The sequence below is a fragment of the Oreochromis aureus genome, linkage group 13 (genome assembly GCF_013358895.1).
Source record: "Oreochromis aureus strain Israel breed Guangdong linkage group 13, ZZ_aureus, whole genome shotgun sequence".
NCBI lineage: Eukaryota > Metazoa > Chordata > Actinopteri > Cichliformes > Cichlidae > Oreochromis > Oreochromis aureus.
In genome coordinates this window covers 13579976-13603289 of record NC_052954.1, presented here as the reverse complement: position 1 = coordinate 13603289, position 23314 = coordinate 13579976, and the positions used below count along the sequence as shown (strand labels likewise).

The 23314-nt window shown below is 38.8% G+C and overlaps 2 protein-coding genes across 4 annotated transcripts in view; one reads left to right on the top strand and one right to left on the bottom strand.

Annotated features, from left to right (window-relative positions):
- mertka (c-mer proto-oncogene tyrosine kinase a) overlaps positions 1-23314 on the bottom strand; it is a 49165-nt gene that overhangs the window by 16334 nt on the left and 9517 nt on the right. For all 3 annotated transcript variants that reach the window (XM_031732081.2, XM_039621648.1, XM_039621649.1), the window contains exons 6-11: positions 6002-6293; positions 5816-5916; positions 5563-5733; positions 870-956; positions 661-776; positions 397-586 (exon numbers count right to left, since the gene is read on the bottom strand). In XM_031732081.2, coding sequence (XP_031587941.2) covers positions 397-586; positions 661-776; positions 870-956; positions 5563-5733; positions 5816-5916; positions 6002-6293 — 957 coding nt within the window. The remainder of the gene's footprint in view (positions 1-396; positions 587-660; positions 777-869; positions 957-5562; positions 5734-5815; positions 5917-6001; positions 6294-23314) is intronic.
- On the top strand, positions 15819-20526 carry LOC120443307 (ATP-dependent RNA helicase DDX54-like). Its single transcript, XM_039621650.1, has 4 exons — positions 15819-16202; positions 19690-19838; positions 19929-20042; positions 20133-20526. The coding sequence occupies exons 1-4, from the start codon at positions 16050-16052 to the stop codon at positions 20476-20478; spliced, it is 762 nt and encodes a 253-aa protein (XP_039477584.1). The 5' UTR covers positions 15819-16049; the 3' UTR covers positions 20479-20526.

The following is a 23314-nucleotide window of genomic DNA, read 5'->3' as shown; positions in this document are numbered from 1 at the left end:
AGAGGTTTAGTGGATAAAACATTATTTTCTGAACAGGGCTTGCTGTGGGCAGATCAGGTAGTTGTGCAAGTGCTGAAAATTCCAGTTATTATTGCACTGCAACTGTGAGCAGGTTTACATTAAGCACATTTTGGATAGTAAAGTAGTCAGTTAATTACACAGTGCTCCTGAAAGCTAAACAAGGATGACGGGAAGGAGGCAGGAGCACAACACACAGGTCCTGTATTGTAAATATCATCATCGTTTGTAAGACAAACACAGACCGAGCATTTTTATATGCTGGGTTTTAAATGCTGGGATGAGTTTAATTTCATTTAGGAATACTTTGAATTGTTAAAGTTTTCTTGGTGTGCATTATAATTCAACCTTCAAATCGTTCCTGTAGCGTCAACACACCTCCTTCTGTGGTGCTGCCCTCGACCCACTTGCTGTTTGGAGAGGCGCCCTGTTCATTACTGCAGGAAACACTCAGGTTGTACTTCGTCATAGCCTCCAGTCCAGGGACTTCACCGTGAAAAGGCGGCACTGTGATGTTGATGAATCTGGTGGTCGTCACTTCCCCTTCCCTCCGACTCACCTCTCTAACCTTAGATTGGAGAACGTGTGATCAGTATGATGCTGTTAAACAATGGCACAGTTTGGATTAAACATGGGGCTTACTCTGACTCGGCACGTGGTGAGTGGAGAGAAGCCATCGTGCCCAGGAGTCCAGCTCAACGTCAGCTTATTGGACTGCCTCTCTGTCACAGTAACATGAGTGGGAGGTCTGGGATGAACTAGAAAACACCAAAAAACCAGCATCAGCTACCATCTTGTAAAGCAGGAAAATCATTTGGAATATTATTAGACCTGGAAGCTGCCAGTTTTACCTTTAACATTGACGTGTGCTTCTCTGGATGTGGTGATGCCCTTTGTGTTGTTAGCTTCACAGCTGAACCGAGTGTATTTATCCACACCTGCAGTTGAGATATTTGAGTGAATCATGTAGCAGTTCAGTGCAGTGTGAAACAAAAACAACCAGTCTTCAAGGTTATGACAGCACTGACTCAGCTCCGCTGTTATTAATCTATAACACAAAGGCAGAGCACAAACCAGCAACACATTGTCGCCACTCTCAAACTGATTTCTTTATGTGTCAAAGGTGAATCTGGGGCAAAACTAGCATGTCATTCTCATTGAAGAAGTGAGAGTGAGGCCCAGCTGAAACATCATATGGAAAAAAAATCTCATTTAAGAATGATTCACTCCTTTATTATAATTCCAAATTTCACAAAGAAGTGCCTCTTACAATAAAAGCTCAAACTGAGCCTCTCCAGTATGATGGACTGTAGTAACAATCCTTTTCGATGGGTCTGTTTTCCTCAGCACACAATTTCCGTCTTTCAACAGCAACAGATCTGCCCAGTTAGAAAAGGACGGGGACATTGAGCGATAATGAGCCTTTTGTGCTCTGTTTCCATCTCAGAAACTTTTCCACAAAACAATTCACAGTCCAGCTTGTGAGAGATAACCGGAACCGATTTGAGAGGTTGCCTTTCTATGCTCAGGAGAACCAGGGTAAAGTGTGCTTCACTTATCACCTAAACACAGGCTACAGTAGATTTGTTTGCAAAAAGACAGAGAGCTGTACTTAGATTAAATTAAATAATCAGTTAACATTAAATAATCAAGTTACACGTGAGTGAAAATGAGCAAATCTAATTTTGGCATGGCTCACTGCAAACTGCATGGCATACAGACAGTAGCAGCATAGTAGGAAGTAAGCAGGTTCAAAACAACACGTGCTTGCTGTCTATACTAACCATATGAGCAATCAGGAGACTTCCCAGAGGTTTCATGTTAACCAAATGGATATGAAAAAAGTATTGGGTTACACAGCAAGGGTGTTTCATAAATAACAGTGCAAACTAAATATAGACAATTGGTATGTATTTGCTGGAAAAGGGAATTGATTAAAAGGTGAAGAATCATCATTTCTGCTTTTATCCTACTTGGAAATAAATCAAAGTGAAAATCAGCAACACAATAGGAAAATTTAATTCAAGTGGTAATGTGAAGTTGTGAGTGGGATGGAGAAACCAAAATGCATCATGTAAGTCCTGCAGTGTGGTTCTCCCAACCTCTATTTATCCGGTTTGGGATTGCTCCAGGTTACTGAGCTGTATGAGATGTATGTTATTTTTCCAATTTCTTCTCAGGGAGTAAATATAGCCAAGAGCCACTCTGCCAGACTGCAGCTAATCCAACAGCATTTTATTCATTATTGCTTTGTGTGCCAGATTTACTCCCTCAGTTTTTTTCAAGCTGAAGTGATAAACCTGTTGCTTCTTCTTGGCACCAGAGACCGAATCTTATGCAGCTTCTTGTTGCTGAGCCAGATTAAATACTGAAGCATAAAATGCTTTCCAATCTCAACTTAATTCCTCGTTAGCCTGTAGTACTGTTTAGGAATATCCTTCCTTTAAATACAAGTAGCAATAATTTACCACAATTAAGCAACACAAAGCACTGTGATGATACCATGGAGTCTCAAATTTAGCAAACCAAGACTCATAGTATGCATGAGATGACTACACAGAGATCTGGGTTTACGTGGTTCTATTGTGACAATATTTGGTCCTGCACAGAGCCCTGGTAGCCTGCAGCCCTCTGTGTCTAGCCCCTCCCTGCTGGGTAGTGGGCCGTCCTGTGAATGAGGTCTTTGTCCCCGGAGCCAACCCCCGAACAGGCTCCCTATGCAGCTCCCCCTCCTCCTTCCCCTTACTGCCCGGGCAAATGCACATGCTGGACCAAAGCACAGCTCTGAACCTTTAACCCCCTCAGCTTTGGCTGTATCACTACGCAATGGCTACTGCAGGGGTGTTTAGCCTGTGGCAAAGTCAAAATGAAGGGTCAGGGCATAAAGAGCAAAGGTTGTACTTCTAATAACAAATATTGTCTTTTAAGAAGACAGAGGGGGTCATAAACTTGAGGTGATAAAGTGAGAGTCTGCTTATAAAATGTTATACAATTTCTGTACAACATGGGACTAAAACTCATTTTACAACAAGTCTTGATCTTCAAATACAGCACAGTCATGAGAAAGAATAGCTTACATTGATGTTAACATTAATGTACAGCTAAATAATCAGTTAGTGAGTCAAGACTTTATTCCTAACAAATATTATAATGCTTTTTAAGACAAAATGCCTGAATTGTCTGGTTATTTTTGTTTTAAAACTTAAACTAATGTCTTTCAGTTCTGTCCTGATCTAACACATAAAGTAATATGAACGCGACAACTTTAGGGAACATTTTGTACTGGGTGTTTTATATACAGTCTCCCATTTTCAGGGACTAAAAGTTTACTATCAGTTGAATGATAAGAACTTTCATGGTCAGGATAGGCCTTTTATTTCATGACAAATGAAGCAAACATAATATCTGGAGCTGATTTGAAGTGTTGTGGTTGTATTTTATAGCTTTTCCTTGTAATTTTAAATACAAGACCAAAGAGATCTCCATACCGGTAAGAGGGGCCATCATTAGGCTGATGAAACAAAATGAAGCTATTAGAGAGACAGCACAATTCTTAAAAAGAAGCAATAAACTGACCAGTTCAGGACCAATGAAAACCATGAAAGACCACAGAGGACTAAAGTGTGTGATCACAGAATTATTTCCAGGGTTAAGAAAAACAGCTTCAAAACTACATCTAATCAAGTCAAGAACACTATCAAGGAGGTAGACGTAACAATATCATGATCTACGGTCAACAGACGTCTTCAAAAATGTAAATACAGATGGTTTACAATGAGCCACAAACTACTGGTCACACTCAAAAACAAGAAGGCCAAATGACACTTTGCTAGAAAACATCTAAAAGAATCTGAACAGCTCTACAAAATGTTTTGTACAGATGAAACCAAGGTTAACTTATACCAGAAAGACATAAAGTAAAAGTATGAAGAAGGAGAAACAGCTGATGGTCCAAAATGTCTGTGAAGGTTCTCAGTCATCCAGGTCATCATAGTCTAAGGAGCTTGGAAAGAAAAGCGTCTGGACTTCTTTAGGTTTCTCTCACATCCTGCGCCATTTGATCTCAGTAAATCACATGATAAGGTGGGTAGGTTTCATAATGGGTTCACCTGAAACCTTGGCTGATTGTGACCCACACCTGTTTTCACACCTTGGCTTGTGTGATTAGGTAGAGGATCAATTGGAGGTCCATGACCCTCTTGGGGACACTCCCATGGGGCTTAAAATCTGGGACTTTCCACCAGTTGCTCTTAGAACTGAAGAAGCTTCTCAGATGAGAAGTGAAACGTCTTCAAGGAAACTTAAAGAAGTCCAGACGCTTTCCTTTCGAATCTCCTTAGATGGTCCAAAGTATTCTATAATATCTATCCAGGACAATGGAGATAACCAGGAACCGGTAATTGGGCTTCAGTTTTAGGGAGCTGTTGGGTAATCTCAACTTTAAATTGTTTGTTTGTTCATACAGAAACCAAAATGCAGCGTGTCTCGTGGCCTGTTGGTTAAAGTGCAAAACTGAAACACTGTCAAGCAAATCTTTGCTGCCCTTATTTTTCCTATCACTTTCAATGGTCATAAGAATCTGCAAAATGTGGTGTTTTGGGAAAATTTACAGTCTTAATGCTAAACTAGCCTAATTGGCTGCTGACTCCAGCTGTTTGCTGACAACAAGCACATTTCTCTCATTGTTGAGCTACTGCTTTACCGAAGCTTACAGCAAATGTTGTTTTTTCACATTTAGCACTTTCTCCAGTGCATTCACGATACAGTCAGCAGAGCATTGTTACAAATGCGTACTAACCATGCATGAATGACCGCTGATAACCATTCAGCAGTACAGCAGACAGCCCAAGTGACACAGGACATGGTGACAAATCTCACTGCAGTAAGCAAGGTGGAGATGCTGAGGCAGAATAGAATCTACCGGAGTGACGATACCCTAAATCAGACTAACTCCATACTTTGTAGCCATCTGAGCACCAAATATCTCTTTATCTCTGTTGGTAAATGCTTCCACTCTTAGCCTCAAAAGGAAGTCAATCAAAGTAAAACCAGCTATTTCAGTTAGTTTTATAAGGTGTAACACTTTTACACAATTTTTACAAGTCTGGGATCTTCTTTTAAAAAGCTCTCTTCACATTTGTTCTTTAGAAAAACCACTAAAGCTTGTTCAAAAAGCAGTTTCAATAAATTTGCACAGATGGAGCAGACGTCATGGGAACTCTTGTTCAACAAGAGTTTACAAAAAAGGCAAAGAAGGGAACAAAGTATTGCTGTGACAACCCATAATGTGCATCTTCAGCCTCTTTCTGTCTCACTTAAGGTGTCTTGCAGACTTGATTATGCAGAGTCATATGTCTTGTGTACATTAATTCCGCATTGAATAAGGAGAAAAGCAAGAAACAACACTTGTTTTAGGAAGCTTTATCCCCCAAGAGGAACAGGCAAAGAGAAGGAGGTGCTAATAGTTAAATCCTTGTGAAACAAAGTCTTTATGTATGAGGTTGTGATAGAGAGATAAAGATCATTTTGGGTGGTAACATTCACCTGTTACAGAGAAGTTGCTGGGAGAGCTGTAAACCTCAGTATAAGGTGATCCGTCACGGAACCAGCGGATATGAACAGGGCCTGGTGGTCCCACCGCTTCACAGGACAGGGTGAAAGGTGTGTATCTTGTTACGTTCTTGTCCTCTGGTTGCTTGACAAATGTTGGCAGACCTAAGTCAGATTAAAGAAGTGTGAAAGAACTGCGAAACGTGTGGACAAAGAAGTTTTGAATACTCTGGATACTAAAACTCACCTTCTACCCGAATGCTGATCGGATCAGACTCTACCAACATGTTGCTGATACTCAGTCGGCAACGATACTCTCCAGCATCCACTCTCTGCACATGTTTAATGCTGTAATATGTAATGCATAAGGACATATCAGTTTATGTACCTAATCTGTCATATCACACACATTTCACCTTCATGTGATACATACATGACAGTGGAGAGGAGAGTTGATACCCCATCTGTGATGGATTGGAGCTCATTCATCACTACATGGATGTTTGGTGACAGCTCCTTACTATCCTTCACCCACAGGATGGTGGGCTCCAGTCTGGTATCAGGAATGTCAATGGAACAGTTCAGTTTGGCTTCATGGCCCTCTGACAGCTGAATGGTGCCAACGGTGGGCTTAAAGCGGAGTTTCCTGAGCTCCTCTGGACTCAGATACATCCGAGAAACAACTCGAGGTATCACAAGAGGCTCCGAGGTCCTGGAAGGTTGGGCTGTTTACAAAATGCATGTTAGCGTATGTTAGAACTAATAAATGGTAAAATGGAAATATACTTGATAAAGATATGGTATTGATTTTACAAGAAAAGATTGTAACACTGCTAAGCTTTAAAACAATGTAGAGTATGTTTGACAGTAAGTAAAGTAACATTTTGAAGTTTGGTGGGGAGGGGTTTTCTCAAACAACTGATTATTAATTTAAAACATTCCAACAACATCAGGATGTTTCGTTTTCACTGTGAGAAACGTTTCTTCACCCCTCCCAGTGACTTCTTCAGACCGAAACTAGTACTATTGCCTAACAATGACCTCGCGACCCATTGTTAGTCAGTGGTACCATTTTCAGTCATTATATAGATGCACTGTTTATAAGGTTGGGGAAACCTGCAGGCAGTTGAGACTGAAGAGGTCACTTAGGTGAAAACGCACTCTCCCACTGAAACGCAACGTGTTTGAGCATGCATCGGGACAGTTCGAAACATTATTAAAAGTTAGAGAAAAAAGTGGAAATTATCATAACAATTAATAACTGACATGTTTTTTCCCGCATATTATTTAAGAGAGTGAAAAAGAACACTTTGGATTTGCGTTTTAAATCAAAAATATTTTTCTAAGAGGGCACGCTTAGCAAAACTGGGCCACACGAGGAGAAAAACAAGGTGCTTTACGCAGTCAGCATTTTTAAAGCTTTTCTATGAATTACAGCTCACGGGACTTTTAATTTATAGCTATCCTGACTTGCTTTCACTCCCACCGTTCCGTTTATGCCACATTTTGTGACTTAATTAAAGAGCAAAATGCTACTAAAAGAAATCCAAAGAAATCTTCTAGGTTTTCCAGCGACTGATACAAAACAATTTAACCAGATATTTAAATCTGTCCCAGCGGTCCGTTATGCTGAGGAATGCTTCTCTCTCTGCAAAGTAGTGGACAGGAGACCCGGACCGAGCTCTGAACTTTAGGGGAATGATGTCAGTGCAGCAAAACACAGTCTTTAAAAGAAAATTAACAACTTACCGCTGATCGGAATCCACACAAGTATTGCTATAGTCGTAGAAAACAAAACCACCCAATCAGGTTTTAATGATTTCTTTGCCATGACCGGTCTGGAGAACTTAAACTGCTTCTTTTCGTCCCACAGCACAGGTCCGCAAGCGTTTTAAATATGACGGGATTGTGCCAAAACGCACAATTCAGCTGCGACAATATCCAACATCACCCAGCAGAGTGGCTTCAGCGTCGCTTGTGTAAATAGTTGCAACACCACGTAGCTGAAGAGGGGGGAAAAACGTTTACCAAGTGGGACGTCACAGATGGAATCCCACGAAGGCGGGACTGCGTGTGGAAATACTAGAGACTGTATAGAACATATAGATGATATATCTTTATGCTGTCTGTGGGAAATACTGAAAGTCAGCCTGAAGTCAGCTGTAAAAGCAGGATTATTACAATCACTCGATAAAACTAGATAGTATAGTTAGTATTTATTTTTCTGTTATTTCTTTTCTATTGTTTGCTTAATTTCTATTGAAATAAGTTGCAAATAATCTATTACCTAGTAAGAAAAACGTGTATGAAACCTACAGAGGAACACAAGATCTCTTTAATCTTAGAGTTACAAAAATAACAACAAAACAAAAACTACTACTAAATCAAACTACTCCACCACGTGGTCACTTTTGCTACTGATCTTCCACAAATAGAATAAGAATCCAAGGTCCATTTAGAAGCTGTTGTTGAACTTTCAGTCAACGCTGTTCAGTTGCTGTTGCAGTTTTGGTGTTGTTTTTTTACACCTTGATTACCTTTTCCGAGGAATACTTGCTTGTGCAGTCCAGATATGGAAAAGGAAGAGAACAAAAACTTAAAGTAAATGTTTATTTTTTAAAGTTAGATCCATAATTTGCTGGACGCAGACACAAATGTTTTGTCCCTGTACACCACTACAGTGGATTTTAAATCAAACAATCAAGATGAGATTCCAGCACAGACTTCCAGTTTCTTTATTTATTTTTTTTACAAAAGAAAAAAAAAAATCAGAGGCTCAAAAGTAATTGTACAAAGTAACATTAACTTAAATACAAGGGATGTTTTAATACTTTAATCCTTTACAATTAATGACTGCCTCCCTTGACATACTCTTCCAGGCCTTTACTGAAGCTGCTTTCAGTTGCTCCTTGTTTGTGGGTCTCTCAGTTTTGTCTTCAGTAACTGAGAAGCTGATTTGGCCATTGAAGAATATCCCATTTCTTTGCCTTGAGAAACTCTTGGATTGCTTGTGCAGTGTGCTTTGAGTCATTATCCATCTGTACTGTGAAGCACTGTTTGATTGGCTGTGCAGCATTTGGTTGAATCTGAGCAGAGAGTATGGCCCAGTACACTTAACAGTTCATTCTGCTACTTATATCAGCAGATACATCATCAATAAACACCACTGATCCAGACTCACTGACAGCCATACATTGCTATACAGCCATAACATTGCCTTCATCATGTTTGACTGATAATGTAACATGATTTAAATCATAAGTCTCCCTCATTTGCACTTACTTTAATTTGGGCCTCAGTTTTAAACAGTGAAAAGCTATAGAATTAAGATTCAACCATGCATTCAACCTGTGCATTGTATGAGTACTTTAATTTGTCATGAAATATCAAGGGAATAGGCATCACCTTGTCATCGAATCGCTTGTCAGTCAACTGTCCAATTTTTTTCTGAACAGGGCTTGCTGTGGGCAGATCAGGTAGTTGTGCAAGTGCTGAAAATTCCAGTTATTATTGCACTGCAACTGTGAGCAGGTTTACATTAAGCACATTTTGGATAGTAAAGTAGTCAGTTAATTACACAGTGCTCCTGAAAGCTAAACAAGGATGACGGGAAGGAGGCAGGAGCACAACACACAGGTCCTGTATTGTAAATATCATCATCGTTTGTAAGACAAACACAGACCGAGCATTTTTATATGCTGGGTTTTAAATGCTAGGATGAGTTTAATTTCATTTAGGAATACTTTGAATTGTTAAAGTTTTCTTGGTGTGCATTATAATTCAACCTTCAAATCGTTCCTGTAGCGTCAACACACCTCCTTCTGTGGTGCTGCCCTCGACCCACTTGCTGTTTGGAGAGGCGCCCTGTTCGTTACTGCAGGAAACACTCAGGTTGTACAGCGTCATAGCCTCCAGTCCAGGGACTTCACCGTGAAAAGGCGGCACTGTGACGTTGATGAATCTGGTGGTCGTCACTTGCCCTTCCCTCTGACTCACCTCTCTAACCTTAGATTGGAGAACGTGTGATCAGTATGATGCTGTTAAACAATGGCACAGTTTGGATTAAACATGGGGCTTACTCTGATTTGGCACGTGGTGAGTGGAGAGAAGCCATCGTGCCCAGGAGTCCAGCTCAACGTCAGCTTATTGGACTGCCTCTCTGTCACAGTAAGATTAGTGGGAGGTCTGGGACGAACTAGAAAACACCAAAAAAAACCCCAGTATATGATAGCAGTATAACAGTATATGACAGCACTGACTCAGCTCCGCTGTTATTAATCTATAACACAAAGGCAGAGCACAAACCAGCAACACATTGTCGCCACTCTCAAACTGATTTCTTTATGTGTCAAAGGTGAATCTGGGGCAAAACTGGCATGTCATTCTCAATGAAGAAGTGAGAGTGAGGCCCAGCTGAAACATCATAGGAAAAAAAAATCTCATTTAAGAATGAGTCACTCCTTGGGGACTCATTCTTAAATGAGTCCCCAAGGGGATAGCTCGGGATAGCTCGTCAAAATGACTTAAATGACAAAATGACTTAAAAAAAAAAAAATCTTTTAATACGCTCAAAAGCATGTCAAACACATTTTTTCGTCAAATTCATAACCTGCTGATTACTGTGGATATATTTCTTGGAGCTTCTCGACAATGGTGAAGCCCAAACTTCGATGCAAAGAAGAATGATGCGAGAGATGTAGGCCCGGAACCCTCTTCGGACTCACCTGGTGGGGATGCCCCGCCTGCACTGGAAAATAATGAATGCGAGCCGCCGAGTAAAGCGCTACTAACAGCTATATTTAGCTTGCGTTCAGAGAAAAATTCCATCAAGTCTGAATTGTGCGCTACACTGGACACATGCATATTAGAGATTTCTACCACCATAAGAGGCAAGATATCATCCTTGAACCAGAGCATCCAGGCCTCAATTTCGGACATAAAAAGCGACGTGGCCAGGTATGATAACACTTTGACTGAACTGCAGGACTGGGCCTCAAACCACTCTGACACCTCCATACATACATATATACACATACACACATATACACATTTTAAATAACCCCAGTAACACCTCAAAGGATGCACAACCTACAGATATATATACCCATACCAACATACCCGTACACCCGCACACACATGAAAATATTGGACAAGAACACCCTATCAAATCTCTTCCTCCTCCCCGTACCCTGCAAAAACCATATCCTTAAACCGCTTTTTAAACTGCGCCATGCTCGGACATTGTTTCATATCTTTACTTAGTCTGTTCCACAGCTTCACTCCACAAACAGAGATGCAAAAACTTTTTAATTCGTATGGAAACAAGGATCTTTTAAATTTAATTCCCCTCTTAAATTGTATCCCCGTTCCCTTTTAGAAAACAATTTTAGAATATTGTCAGGAAGTAGGTTGTTTATTGCTTTATACATAATTTGTGCAGTGAGAAAATGAACCAGATCTGTGAATTTTTGAATCTTTGATTTCAAGAATAGTGGATTTGTATGATCTCTGTAACCAGTTTTATGGATTATCCTTATGGCCCTTTTTTGTGTATAAAGATTGATGATAGTGAACATTTGTAAGTACTGCCCCAAACCTCTGCACAGTAATGCAAATACGGTGCAATCAGTGTACAGTAGAGAATGTGGAGTGATTTGTGGTCCAGAATGTGTTTTACTTTACTCAAGATTGAAACACTTCTTGAAATTTTGTTATGTGTATGATTTATATGCGACTTCCAGTTTAATTTAATTTTTCTATAATCACACCAAGAAACTTATGTTCAAGTACTCTTTCAATTTCCACACCATCTATAATAATCTGCACTTGTGCATTTCTAAGGGAATTCCCAAATAAGACTATTTTAGTTTTACTTAGATTTAGCGATGGTTTGTTCCTGTTAAACCATTTTTTAATTTTGCGCATTTCTGAAGTAATTGTATCCAGCAGCTCCTTTAGATTCTCCCCAGAACAAAAAATATTTGTATCGTCTGCAAATAATACTAATTTTAATATATCAGATGCCTTGCAAATATCATTTATATAAATAATAAATAATTTTGGACCCAGTACAGAGCCTTGTGGAACACCACAAGCAATGTTCAAGCATGATGAGGAATGGACACCCAGCTTCACAAATTGTTTCCTGTCACTTAAATAATTTTTCACCCAGTGCAGTACAACCCCTCTCATCCAATACCGTTCCAGCAGGGGCGTAATTTCCAGGGGGGTTAGGGGGTTTATGATCCACCACATAATCAGACCCAACCAATATAACCCCGCCAATAAAATTATGAATTATCTTGCACAAATAGGCTGTTGATTTTCTTTACTCGTTTCAGGTATTACCAGCAAAATAGTTGCATGTTTAATCATCTGGGAATTTACCCAGATTTATTTATTTATTTAGACAGAGATCTTGACCCCCCCCAATGTTCAGCACAAAGTTACGCCGATGCGTTCCAGTTTATTTATTAATGTCATGATTGCTTGTGTCAAATGCTTTGTTGAGATCCAGAAATAGTCCAGCTGCATACTGTTACTGATCTATAGCATCTGTAATCTCCTCAATTGATTCGATTAATGCCAGTGATGTTGATCTTTTTTATCTGAATCCATATCGACTGTCAGAGAGTAATTTATATTTATCTAAGAATTTGTCTAATTGTTTATTAAACAGGTTTTCTAGGATTTTGGAGAATTGTGGTAGTAAAGAAACAGGCCTGTAATTTGTGAAGTGGTGTCTATCCCCAGTTTTATACAATGGCACAACTTTAGCTATTTTCATTTTGTTTGGAACTTTTCCAGTTTGAAATGATAAGTTGCAAATATATGTTTGCAACTAAATGACTCCGGAATTTGTTCTGCCAATATCTACAAAATGATGATTAAAGCCGTTGACCACATCAGCAGTGTTTTCCATAATATTGCCATTGTCAATAAAATATTGAGGATAACTTTTTTGTCCAGAATTATTTTTAATGATACTATTTAAAACATCATATTCCCTTCATATTTTGTTTATTGTTGATCAATGTTTTACTATAATACTCCTTTCTACATACTTGTATAATATTGGTCAACTTATTTTTGTATTTTTTATATTTATTTTCAGCATCTTTTGTTCTTTGTTTTAGGAGTTCCCTATAGAGTGTATTTTTCTTTTTACATGCATTTTGTAAACCCTTAGTGATCCATGGTCTGTCTGAATATTTGTGCTTTCTGTTGTATTTTATTGTTGGACAGTTTTTATCGTACAATTCCACGAATATTCTTAAAAATATGCCATATACAATACAATATTGCCATATGCAAAATCAATATCAGTTTCTTTGTAAACATTGTCCCAGTCCAGATTTCATAGATCGTTCTTAAGTGCGTTCATAGTTTCTTCTGTCCTTACACATCTGTATCTCAGTTGTTCCTCATGCTCATTTCTCTTGTAATTGGTGTCATAAACTGCAAAAACTGATAGGTGATCACTGATATCATTAATTAATAATCCGCTCACAATGTTGTTTTCCATATTGTTAGTGAAAATATTGTCGGGTAAGATGGTACAATGAGGTGTAATTCTGCTAGGCCTGGTTATTTTAGGATGTAAACTCAAACTGTACATAGTGTTTAGAAATTCGTCAGTCATTTTATGCTTTTTCGGATTCAGCAGGTCAATATTAAAATCACCACAGATAAACATAACTTTTTTGATTTGTTTTGGAGAATATTTCTTCTATGAAGTCATTAAATACTTGAATACTAGAGCCAGGTGTTCTTTATATAGATCGAGCACATAGAGTGAATCGCCAATGTCCCAAACAAAGTGATTCTACTCGGCCCATAATCTTGAGATTGCACTGCTACCACGTTCGCGAGGAAATTCTGTGGAAAGCTGCAGAAAACAGGAACCTGACGTATAAGGGGTTTAAAATAAACATCTTCCCAGATTTCCCTCCCTCTGTTGCCAAACGCAGAGCCGCATTTGCAAATGTGAGAGGAATACTAGATGGGATGCCCGGCGTCAGGTACGGACTGGTATACCCTGCAAAGCTGTTAGTGACCCTTGGTGATGTGAGGAAAACTTTTACCGATCCCAAAGGCCCTCGACTACGCGGAGAAGCACCTCTCCCATCCACCTTAAAATGTATTAAAAGCAAGGATATATATATATCTATAATGTTCACACAGGACTGTGTCTTTTCTTTTCCATTTATATTCCACTTAAATGTGAATACGGAGCGTTTATTACTATTGACGAGATGTCAGTTAGAAGGTAAGAGTTACTAGGTTAACAGAGGTTAGCAGCAGTGGCGGTCCTAGGCTGTTTGGCGCCCTGGGCGAACACTTCCTCTGGCGCCCCCCCCCCCTAACAAACAGCAAACGACTAATACAATCAGAATAGGACAAATCAACAATTGACACTGACTAATTATTATTGTGCTGAACACGGTCCAAAAGATTCAGTAAGCTACATCAGTGTCTACTGTTTGCTATCAAAGCCAAGTGGCTAACTAACGTAAACAGAAGTTTTCACTATCCCTACTAATTAATGTTATCTTGTTGTATCCCTGTTGTGGCCCGTGCTATCCTCTATGCTGTTGCATGCTGGGGCAGCAGGTTGAGGGTCACAGATGCCAACAGACTAAATAAACTGATCCACAAGGCCCGTAATGTTGTGGGGATGGAGCTGGACTCCATTAGGGTGGTGTCTGAGAAGCGAATGTTGTCCAAGATAAGGACAATCATGGATAATACCTCCCACCCATTCCATGACATGCTGGCTACCAGTGTTGGTCAAGTTACTTGAAAAAAGTAATCATTAACTAATTACTGATTACTTCCCCCCAAAAGTAATCCCATTACTTTACTGGTTACTTATTTTCAAAAGTAATTAATTACTAAGTTACTTAGTTACTTTTTAAAAACACGATTTACAACCTGAATAGGTAATAAAGCAATAGATCTTTCAGCCCAATTCAACTTTTTCTGCATAATCCATCATACAAAATTTAATCAAATGGAAAAGTCTCTTTTTAAAACTTGTTTTATTAGTTTTAATCTTTTAACTTTATACATCAAGCAAAAATTAAATTATATGCAACATTCTCTGGCTGGAAGAAATTTGTTTAACATTTAAACCTATTTTCTGCACATTCTAGCACACAAAATAAAATATTTTTTTGTGTTTACACTCAGTCTTTCAAATAAATGCAAGTGAAACACAACAGAAAATAAATAAAATCAAAGACTCAGCGCTCCTGTTGCTCTATTTTCACCTGTATAGCAGGCGGATGTTTGCCCTGGTGCAGGTGTGCCGCAGCCGTCAGTGGAAGAATCCGCGAGTTTGTTTGTGAATTTCTCCCACACTCGATATATTATCCATTGTTGATCTGCACACAGCTGTTGCCACGAACGTCGCACTCACTTACATCATTGTCATGAGACACTCTCGCAAAAAAATCACGGTTTTAGTAACGCAGCGTTCTTAGAGGAAAGTAACAGTAATCTAATTACCTTTTTTGCAATAGTAATCCCTTACCCTACTCGTTACTTGAAAGAAGTAATCGGATTACAGCAACGCATTACCCATTTCTGCTGGCTACTCACAGGAGCACGTTCAGTGAGAGACTGAGATTACCAAAAAGCACCACTGAACGACACAGGAAATCATTCCTGCCTGTGGCCATCTCCCTGTACAACTCCTCCATCTAATACACTTACACCCTTTTTATACATGCTCTTTTCTATTCTGTAATATTCTTGTCAATTTTCTTGATATTTATTTATAATTACCTCTGTTAATCCTTGATATTTATAATTGAGTGATCTGTACATATTAGTGCTATTTCTTAAATGTGTAAAATCTGTAATATAATGTATTGTTTGGAGTTTAATCTGTTACTGTTACTATTTTTACAATTTCTTCTTGGAGCAACTGTAACCCACATAATTTCCTTAGGGATTAATAAAGTATTCTGATTGTGATTCTGATTGTTTCAGGATACATGACCTGCCATTATCCAATGACACATCTGCTTACCTGTATCTTTTGCTCGTTTCTCCTCCTCTTCTTTTCTCTCTCTTTTTTTTAAACTGAGCACCTGATGGCTTTGAACCTTTTCTTGTCCATCTACTGCATGCCTGTCAGGTCTTAAAGTGACAGATGAACTGTTTAACTGATGTGCTACACATTTGAGGTTGCTAATAAACTTTATTTAGTGCTCTTTTTATCTGTCACTGTATTGAAATGTCTGCATTTCTTTTCGTACTCCAGATTCAGAAGGTGTGTTTGGTCGAGTCCCTCAGAGGATCTTGGATGATGAAAGTGCTCATGTGATCACGTCTCATGAAAACTCGCTGGAACTGCAAAATCTGCTCCGTGTCTCAGAGAATGCCTACAAGCAGTACCTCAAGTCGCGGTCAAACCCCTCGCCGGAGTCCATCAGACAGGTTAAAAACGTAGTAAAACACCAGCCAGTGAGGTGATGCGTGCCAAACGCTCTAAAGACACTCAGCTAGTGGACAAATTCAGCAAGCAGAGAGAGGACCGAGCTGCAGAAAGCAGGCTGCAGCAGCCAATCAACCCCACCACTACTGCTGACTGTGACATCACAGAAAAGGAGGAGAGTGATCTAAATGTAAGCATGGGTGAAGTATTGTTTCTTTCTTTCCTCCCTGGATCGTTGTAGTTGCAGGTTCAGATCAGTTTCATAAAGGATTAAGCACACACATTGAACTCCAGGAAATCATAAATCAAAATATGGATATTACCTGTCCACATATTCATGGTGACGTAACTGCTCTTTTAACTGTTTGGTGACTTCGATTTGTTTTGTGATTGTAGAAATGGTTTACATGAGCTTTTAGCTGAGATTCAGAGGTTTCTGCAGCACTTATATTTCTGACCTCTTGTTATAACCGATTAAATGCGATCTCCTCCCTTTTGCCCCCATTTTTGATGGTGTGGGTGCAAATGATCAGGCATGACGTTCTCATAATAAATGAGATAAGATACTACAAATAATTATTTCTGCATTTGTGCGATTGAAATGAATTGAAAATGTGTATGCAATGATACAGTTTTAAAGATTTGGCCTAAATAATTTCTCGAGTGAATGAGCCTAAACATGATGACCTAATCAGTGACACCGTGTCACCTGTGACACACACACACACACACACACACACACACACACACACACACACACACACACACACACACACACACACACACACACACACACGACTTTGGCGGTTTGAGCTGAAACAATTTCAGTGTTTCAAACCATGTTCCAGTTTTTCCTTCACCATTTATGAGGTTTCAAGAAGAAAATAAGCGACAGATATGAATGTTTTGAAAAATTCTGTAAAGATTAGGCGAAAAATACTCAAAAGATAAATTCAATTGGTTTATTATAAACAAGCAAGTCAAAAAAAGTTAAACAAGTAAATAATGAAACAAGGTAAAATGAAGTAAGAACAAAAATGTTAAACAAGTAAATAATGAAACAAGGTAAAATGAAGTAAGAACAAAAATGTTAAACAAGTAACTAATGAAACAAGGTAAAATGAAGTAAGAACAAAATGTTAAACAAGTAAATAATGAAACAAGGTAAAATGAAGTAAGAACAAAAATGTTAAACAAGTAACTAATGAAACAAGGTAAAATGAAGTAAGAACAAAAATGTTAAACAAGTAAATAATGAAACAAGGTAAAAGAGAAAACCCCAACAATCCCCTCTGAGCAAGCACTAGGCGACAGTGGGAGGAAAAACTGCCTTTAAGCGGGCAGAAACCTCCGGCAGAACCAGGCTCAGGAGGGACAGTCAACTGCCGGGACTGGTTGGGGGAAGGACAGAGGTGGAGCAAGGCGAGGCTACATCAGGTGAAGCAGTAGAGTCCCTCCTCCAGGGCAAGCGGAAGCATTTTTTCTTCTTTTCATGGACTTTTCCACAAGCGCCTTTTTCTCCAGGATGAGGGTTCTCAACTGATCGATTGTTTCTGCGTTTTGCTTGTCAAGTTTCTTGCATGTTTGCTCCACCTCTTCTAATGTTGCTTGTTTTTCTTCAAGCTTTTCTTTGAGTTCTTTGGATGTTGCCTCCTGCATTAGCTTGTCCTTGTGCATGTCTGCATTTCTCTCTTGTACTTCTTTGTACATGTCTTCTAACTCCTCATTTCTTCTGTGGATGTCTTGGAGAGTACGCTGCAGGTCGTCATGTATTTTATCTTGGTGTTGCTTTTGCGCCTGCATTTCAGTGTGTTTGCGCTTCAAGTTGTTGTATTCCAACAATATCCCCTTAGTGAGCTCTGAGTTGTTTCTTGCCATGTGATCAATCCTTTTCTGCATCTGTGAGCATCTTTTGTCCAGTTTTTCCTTTTCCCCTTCTAGTTCACCTGTTTTGTCTTTCAGTTCATTACAAAACTGTTGCAGTTTTAGATTTTTACCCTCAAAGTCTTTGACAATGCGTTTCTCTTCTTTCAATGTTTCTTGCTGTTGCACTTTCTCTTGAAGAAGGACTTTATTTTGGCACAGTGCTTCTTCCAACTTTTCTTTCAGCATTCTGTATTTTTCCTCCGTGACTTTGAGTTTGTGCTGCAAGTCTCTTTGCTTTGTCTCCTGTTCTTCCGTCTGTTGGAGGATTTCTTTATTTTTTTTCACAGCTTCATCGAACTTTGTTTGGAGCAGCTGATTCATTTGGTCCATATATTGGAGATCCCATTCTGTCTTCTCAACAGTAGCTTTGCTGTCTTGAAGCTGGTTGGACATCTCCTTTAGTTCCGCCGTCTTCTGCTTGTTTTCTTTAATCAGGAAGACGATCTGCTCTCGGGCTTGTCCAAACCTGATTCCCCAGCCCTCATTAATAATTTCTATGTCGGGCTGGCGTTGTTGTCTTTCCTCCAGGTTTTTATTTTGCGCTTCCATCTGTCTACACTTCTCCTCCAGTTGAAGTTTCTCTTCTTCAATTTTTTGAATTTTATTCTGGAGGTGGTAGTTTTCCTTCCTACTCTCCTGTAATGCCCTTTGGATGGATAAGAGGTCATTTGGGGAAATTGGCCGGCCACGCCAGGAAGGAGAAGCGGCATGATCTTTTTGTTCTGGTTGGTGTCTTGTTGGGTACATGTTGAAGGTTGTACACGACGACTCTGAAAAGCTTTCCAAAACTTTCTGTGGTGAACGTTTGAAGGCTGCAAACACAAATGCTGCAAAGAAACGAACTAAGAATAGCTGTGTCTCACCCCTATTTGTGGAAAAAACTTCAAAGGATTAAAGGTTCTTAAGGCGACCTTGTGACATCATCACTCCGTGAGCCAATGAGATTGTTGTGTGAAATTTTGGAATGGGGATATTTTTTTTTAAACTGTTTTCAAATTTAACTTAATATTTGACTGTTTCTTAAATGACCCGTTTAGCTGATTAAGAAATTAATTGCCACGAACATACCTAATGTTATATAACAGACAACAGAAAAACAGACATTTTTCTGTTTTATTTAAATTTTTTTTAATTATCCTACTTTTTATAAGAGGGAACATTATTTAAAGAATATGTATTTAAATAAAAAACTCTCTATTCATCTAAAGGGTATAACAAAAAAGGTGAGCTTCCTGCTCGAAAATGAAATGACCAAAATAAATGGAGTATTTCTCTGCAATTACAAACTTTGTGTAAACAATCTTGGTTTCAAAATAAAGCTAACCCTTGTGAGATGTCATCAGAGGTGTAACTATTACTGCAGATGTTACTATGTCAAAGTCTCACAATTGTCTTATGTTTATTTATATAGGCAAGACCTACTTTTCACTTTTTTGCTTTGCTTTATGTTCTTAAGTGTATTAGTTTGCCAGCAGCAAGAACATGTACTAGTGTCAATAATAATAGTACGGTGGATTAGAAAACCTGCCCACAAGTTGAATAAACACCCAGGATTGTTTCATCATTTTCATTCAAAACCAATATTTGAGTCAAAAAGAGAAAGTTGTTTGTGCTGTCTGATGGAGATGAAGCAAAATAAAATGCAGTTTTGATGTAGCTGATGTTGTATACAAACTAGAAGAGGAAGATAGTAGGATCTCTGTATCATGTTTTGTCACTTTGTACCATGTAGATCTTTCCATTTCCACCAGGGGGTGTTTTCAGAGGTGGTAGGTGGTAAAAGAAGAGGTCAGCAGGAAGATGGTGAAGAACAACCAAAGACCAAGAAAAAAAGGCAGTCAGGCAAAGATGAAGAGTATTATATCCCTTACAGACCTAAAGACTTTGACTCTGAGAGAGGGTGAGGCATTAAACTGTTGCATCTGTTTCTTTAAAAAATGTGAATGGCTTTGTGTTTTATGCTGTTTTGTCCTGTGTTACGCGTCGACAGGTTGAGTCTCGGTGGAGAGGGCAGTGCTTTTGAACAGCAGGCCTCTTCAGCTGTCCTTGATCTCATGGGAGATGAAGGCGATCGCCTTAACCAGCAGAAAAAAATGATGAAATGGTACAAATTTCCCTATGTTTGACTCAATATCCATAAAATGGTCATTTAAAACTATAATTTAAAGTCTTTTTTCCCCCTTTGTTTTATTAGGGACCGTAAGAAGAAGCGTTTTGTGAGAGAAACGGGAAAAGAAGATCAGAAGAAGAAGATCAAAACAGACAGCGGTCAGGTTATCAGTAACAAGAAGAACAGGAAGAACTTGTATCCTTCCAACAAAAAGCTTCTCTGTGTGCCGCTCTCAATGACCCTCTTCTCTACTCCTAGAGGTTCGTTACTTGAAAAAAGTAATCGGATTACAGTAACGCATTACCCATTTCTGCTGGCTACTCACAGGAGCACGTTCAGTGAGAGACTGAGATTACCAAAAAGCACCACTGAACGACACAGGAAATCATTCCTGCCTGTGGCCATCTCCTGGTACAACTCCTCCATCTAATACAATTACACCCTTTTTATACATGCTCAGTAAAAGTACGGGGAAGTATATTGTGTTGTCCTTTTGTTGTTTTTTATTTTATTCTACTTTACTTTTTGATTGTTATTTTACCTGTTGTGAGTGCTTTCCGTAGTTCTCTTTTTTCTCGCGCCGCTGCTTGTTTACCCTTGTAAATGCGGACAGAGTTCACACTCGTGTTTATTGATTTAAATCTGTTTTTTCTAATGTTTGTTTGGGGGGTTAGTAGGGAGGGGAGGGTGGGTCCCACGCCCAACTGTTACGTTGTCACTTTAAATACTGCAGAGCCGCATAATAACATTCCCTACTTTTCAATGACATGGCTGCTCAGAATAATGTAAGCTTACAAAGCGGTAGAAATGCAACCTTCCTTAGTTGGAATGTGCGAGGTTTAAACAATCCAGTTAAAAGAGGGAAAGTTCTTTCTCATCTTAAAACATTGGGACCGGATATTGTGTTCTTGCAGGAAACTCACTTGAAAGATAAATTTCATATACGATTAAAATGTAGGTGGATTGAGAATGTGTACCATTCTACCTTCCCTGCTAAAGCGAGAGGTACAGCTATTATGATAAAGAAGCGTATTCCATTTGTACATAAAAGCACAATATCAGACAGAAATGGATGCTATTTGATTGTGGTCGGGGAGCTGTTTTCTATACCTCTCACTCTACTCAATATATACGCCCTGAATGTGGACAGTCCATCTTTCTTCAAAAAAGTGATGGCACTTATCCCAGACATGTTCCAAACAAACCTTATCATTGGTGGGGATTTGAATTGTGTGTTGGACCCCTAGCTTGACAGGTCTTCTTTAACTAAGCAGGTCAGGAACAACTCCAGTGCTTTTCTTAACACTTTTACTGATAATTCAAATGTGTCTGATGTTTGGAGAATTGCAAACCCCACTGGTAGGGATTACTCTTTCTTTTCAACTAGGCACAATTCATATAGTAGAATTGACTTTTGGATGCCAAATTAATGCCATATGTCACTGACACAAAATATCACAATATTGCCATCTCAGACCACTCCCCTGTCACATTAACCTTAAACATCCAAAATGCAACTAGACCGCAGCAAACATGAATGCTTAACCCTCTATTGGCTTAACCCTCTAAAGGATTTTCATGAATATTTGGAAACACAGATCTCTCTGTATTTTGATGTAAATGAACTCTGAAACTAAGCCTGCTACACTTTGGGAGGCCTTTAAGGCCTATTTAAGGGGTGCTATTATCGCTTTTGAATCAGCCAGAAGGAAGAGAAACCGGGCTAAGCTCCTTGACTTGGACAAACAAATTAAAGATTTGGATAAAGAAAATGCCCAAATGCTATCCAATATGCTACATAAGAGAATACTGTCTTTAAAATATGGATATAATAATCTACTCTCAGCAAAAATCAGTAAAGCATTTTTGTACATCAAGCAGTAATACTTTGAGCTTCGTGACAAACCACATAAAATATTCGCAAGACAACTTAGGAAACAAGAACAAGACCGTACAATTCATAAATTAAAAATAATGCAGGTGAAGCTTCAACAGACCCAAGAGGCATTAATAATCAATTTTTTCAATTTTATCAAAACACATATGCTACACATAATATAGATTGTGACTCTATGAAAAAGTTCTTGGATAGAGAACTGGTACTAAAACTCATTTTACAGCAAGCCTTGATCTTCAAATACAGCACAGTCATGAGAAAAAACTAAGCTTACATTGATGTTAACATTAATCTAGAGCGAAATAATCAGTTAGTCAAGACAAAATGCCTGAGGTTCTCTGGTTAATTCTGTTTTAAAACTTAAACTAATGTCTTTCAGTTCTGTCCTGATATAACACATAAAGTAATATGAACATGACAACTTTAGGGAACATTTTGTACTGGGCGTTTTATACACAGTCTCCCATTTTCAGGGACTAAAAGTTTACTATCAGTTGAATGATAAGAACTTTCATGGTCAGGGTAGGCCTTTTATTTCATGACAAATGAAGCAAACATAATATCTGGAGCTGATTTGAAGTGTTGTGGTTGTATTTTATAGCTTTTCTTGTAATTTTAAATGCAAGACCAAAGAGATGTCCATGCCGGTAAGAGGGGCCATCATTAGGCTGATGAAATAAAATGAAGCTATTAGGGAGACAGCACAATTCTTAAAAAGAAGCAATAAACTGACCAGTTCAGGACCAATGAAAACCATGAAAGACCACATAGGACTAAAGTGTGTGATCACAGAATTATTTCCATGGTTAAGAACAACAGCTTCAAAACTACATCTAATCAAGTCAAGAACACTATCAAGGAGGTAGACGTAACAATATCATGATCTACGGTCAACAGACGTCTTCTGAACAGCTCCTCCACACCTTGGCTCGTGTGATTGGGTAGAGGATCAATAGGGGGTCAATGACTTGGGGATACTCCCATAGGGCTTAAAATCTGGGACTCAGTTTTAGGGAGCTGTTGGGTCATCAGTGTTTTCTGAGTGGACTGATCACTAGAGTTTACTGGTGATGTGACTGTTGATAGTAGTGGGATTAACTGTGAAGTTTAAAGGATTATGGTCTCTGCTCAGATTCATTCAAATGCTGCAAAACTCAGTCAATAGAGCATGATTGCTCTCATTAAATACAAATTTGAATGATAAAAGACACCCACAAGCCTTGAGCCTCTGTAAATGGACTGGGTATAAAACTGGTTTTAATTCTTAGTTAATGCAATTTTTTTGTAAAAGCAGTAGAATTAAAACTGGATGTCTGCACTTCATTCTCATCTGGATTGTTTGATAATGACATAATGACAGTGTAGTGGT

Bases quoted from the DNA above. Each gene is read 5' to 3' on its own strand.
- LOC120443307 (XM_039621650.1), top strand. From the start codon at position 16,050: ATGCGTGCCAAACGCTCTAAAGACACTCAGCTAGTGGACAAATTCAGC. The intron at 16,203-19,689 runs GTAAGCATGGGT...CATTTCCACCAG, and splicing joins AGGAGGAGAGTGATCTAAAT to GGGGTGTTTTCAGAGGTGGT. The intron at 19,839-19,928 runs GTGAGGCATTAA...ACGCGTCGACAG, and splicing joins GACTTTGACTCTGAGAGAGG to GTTGAGTCTCGGTGGAGAGG.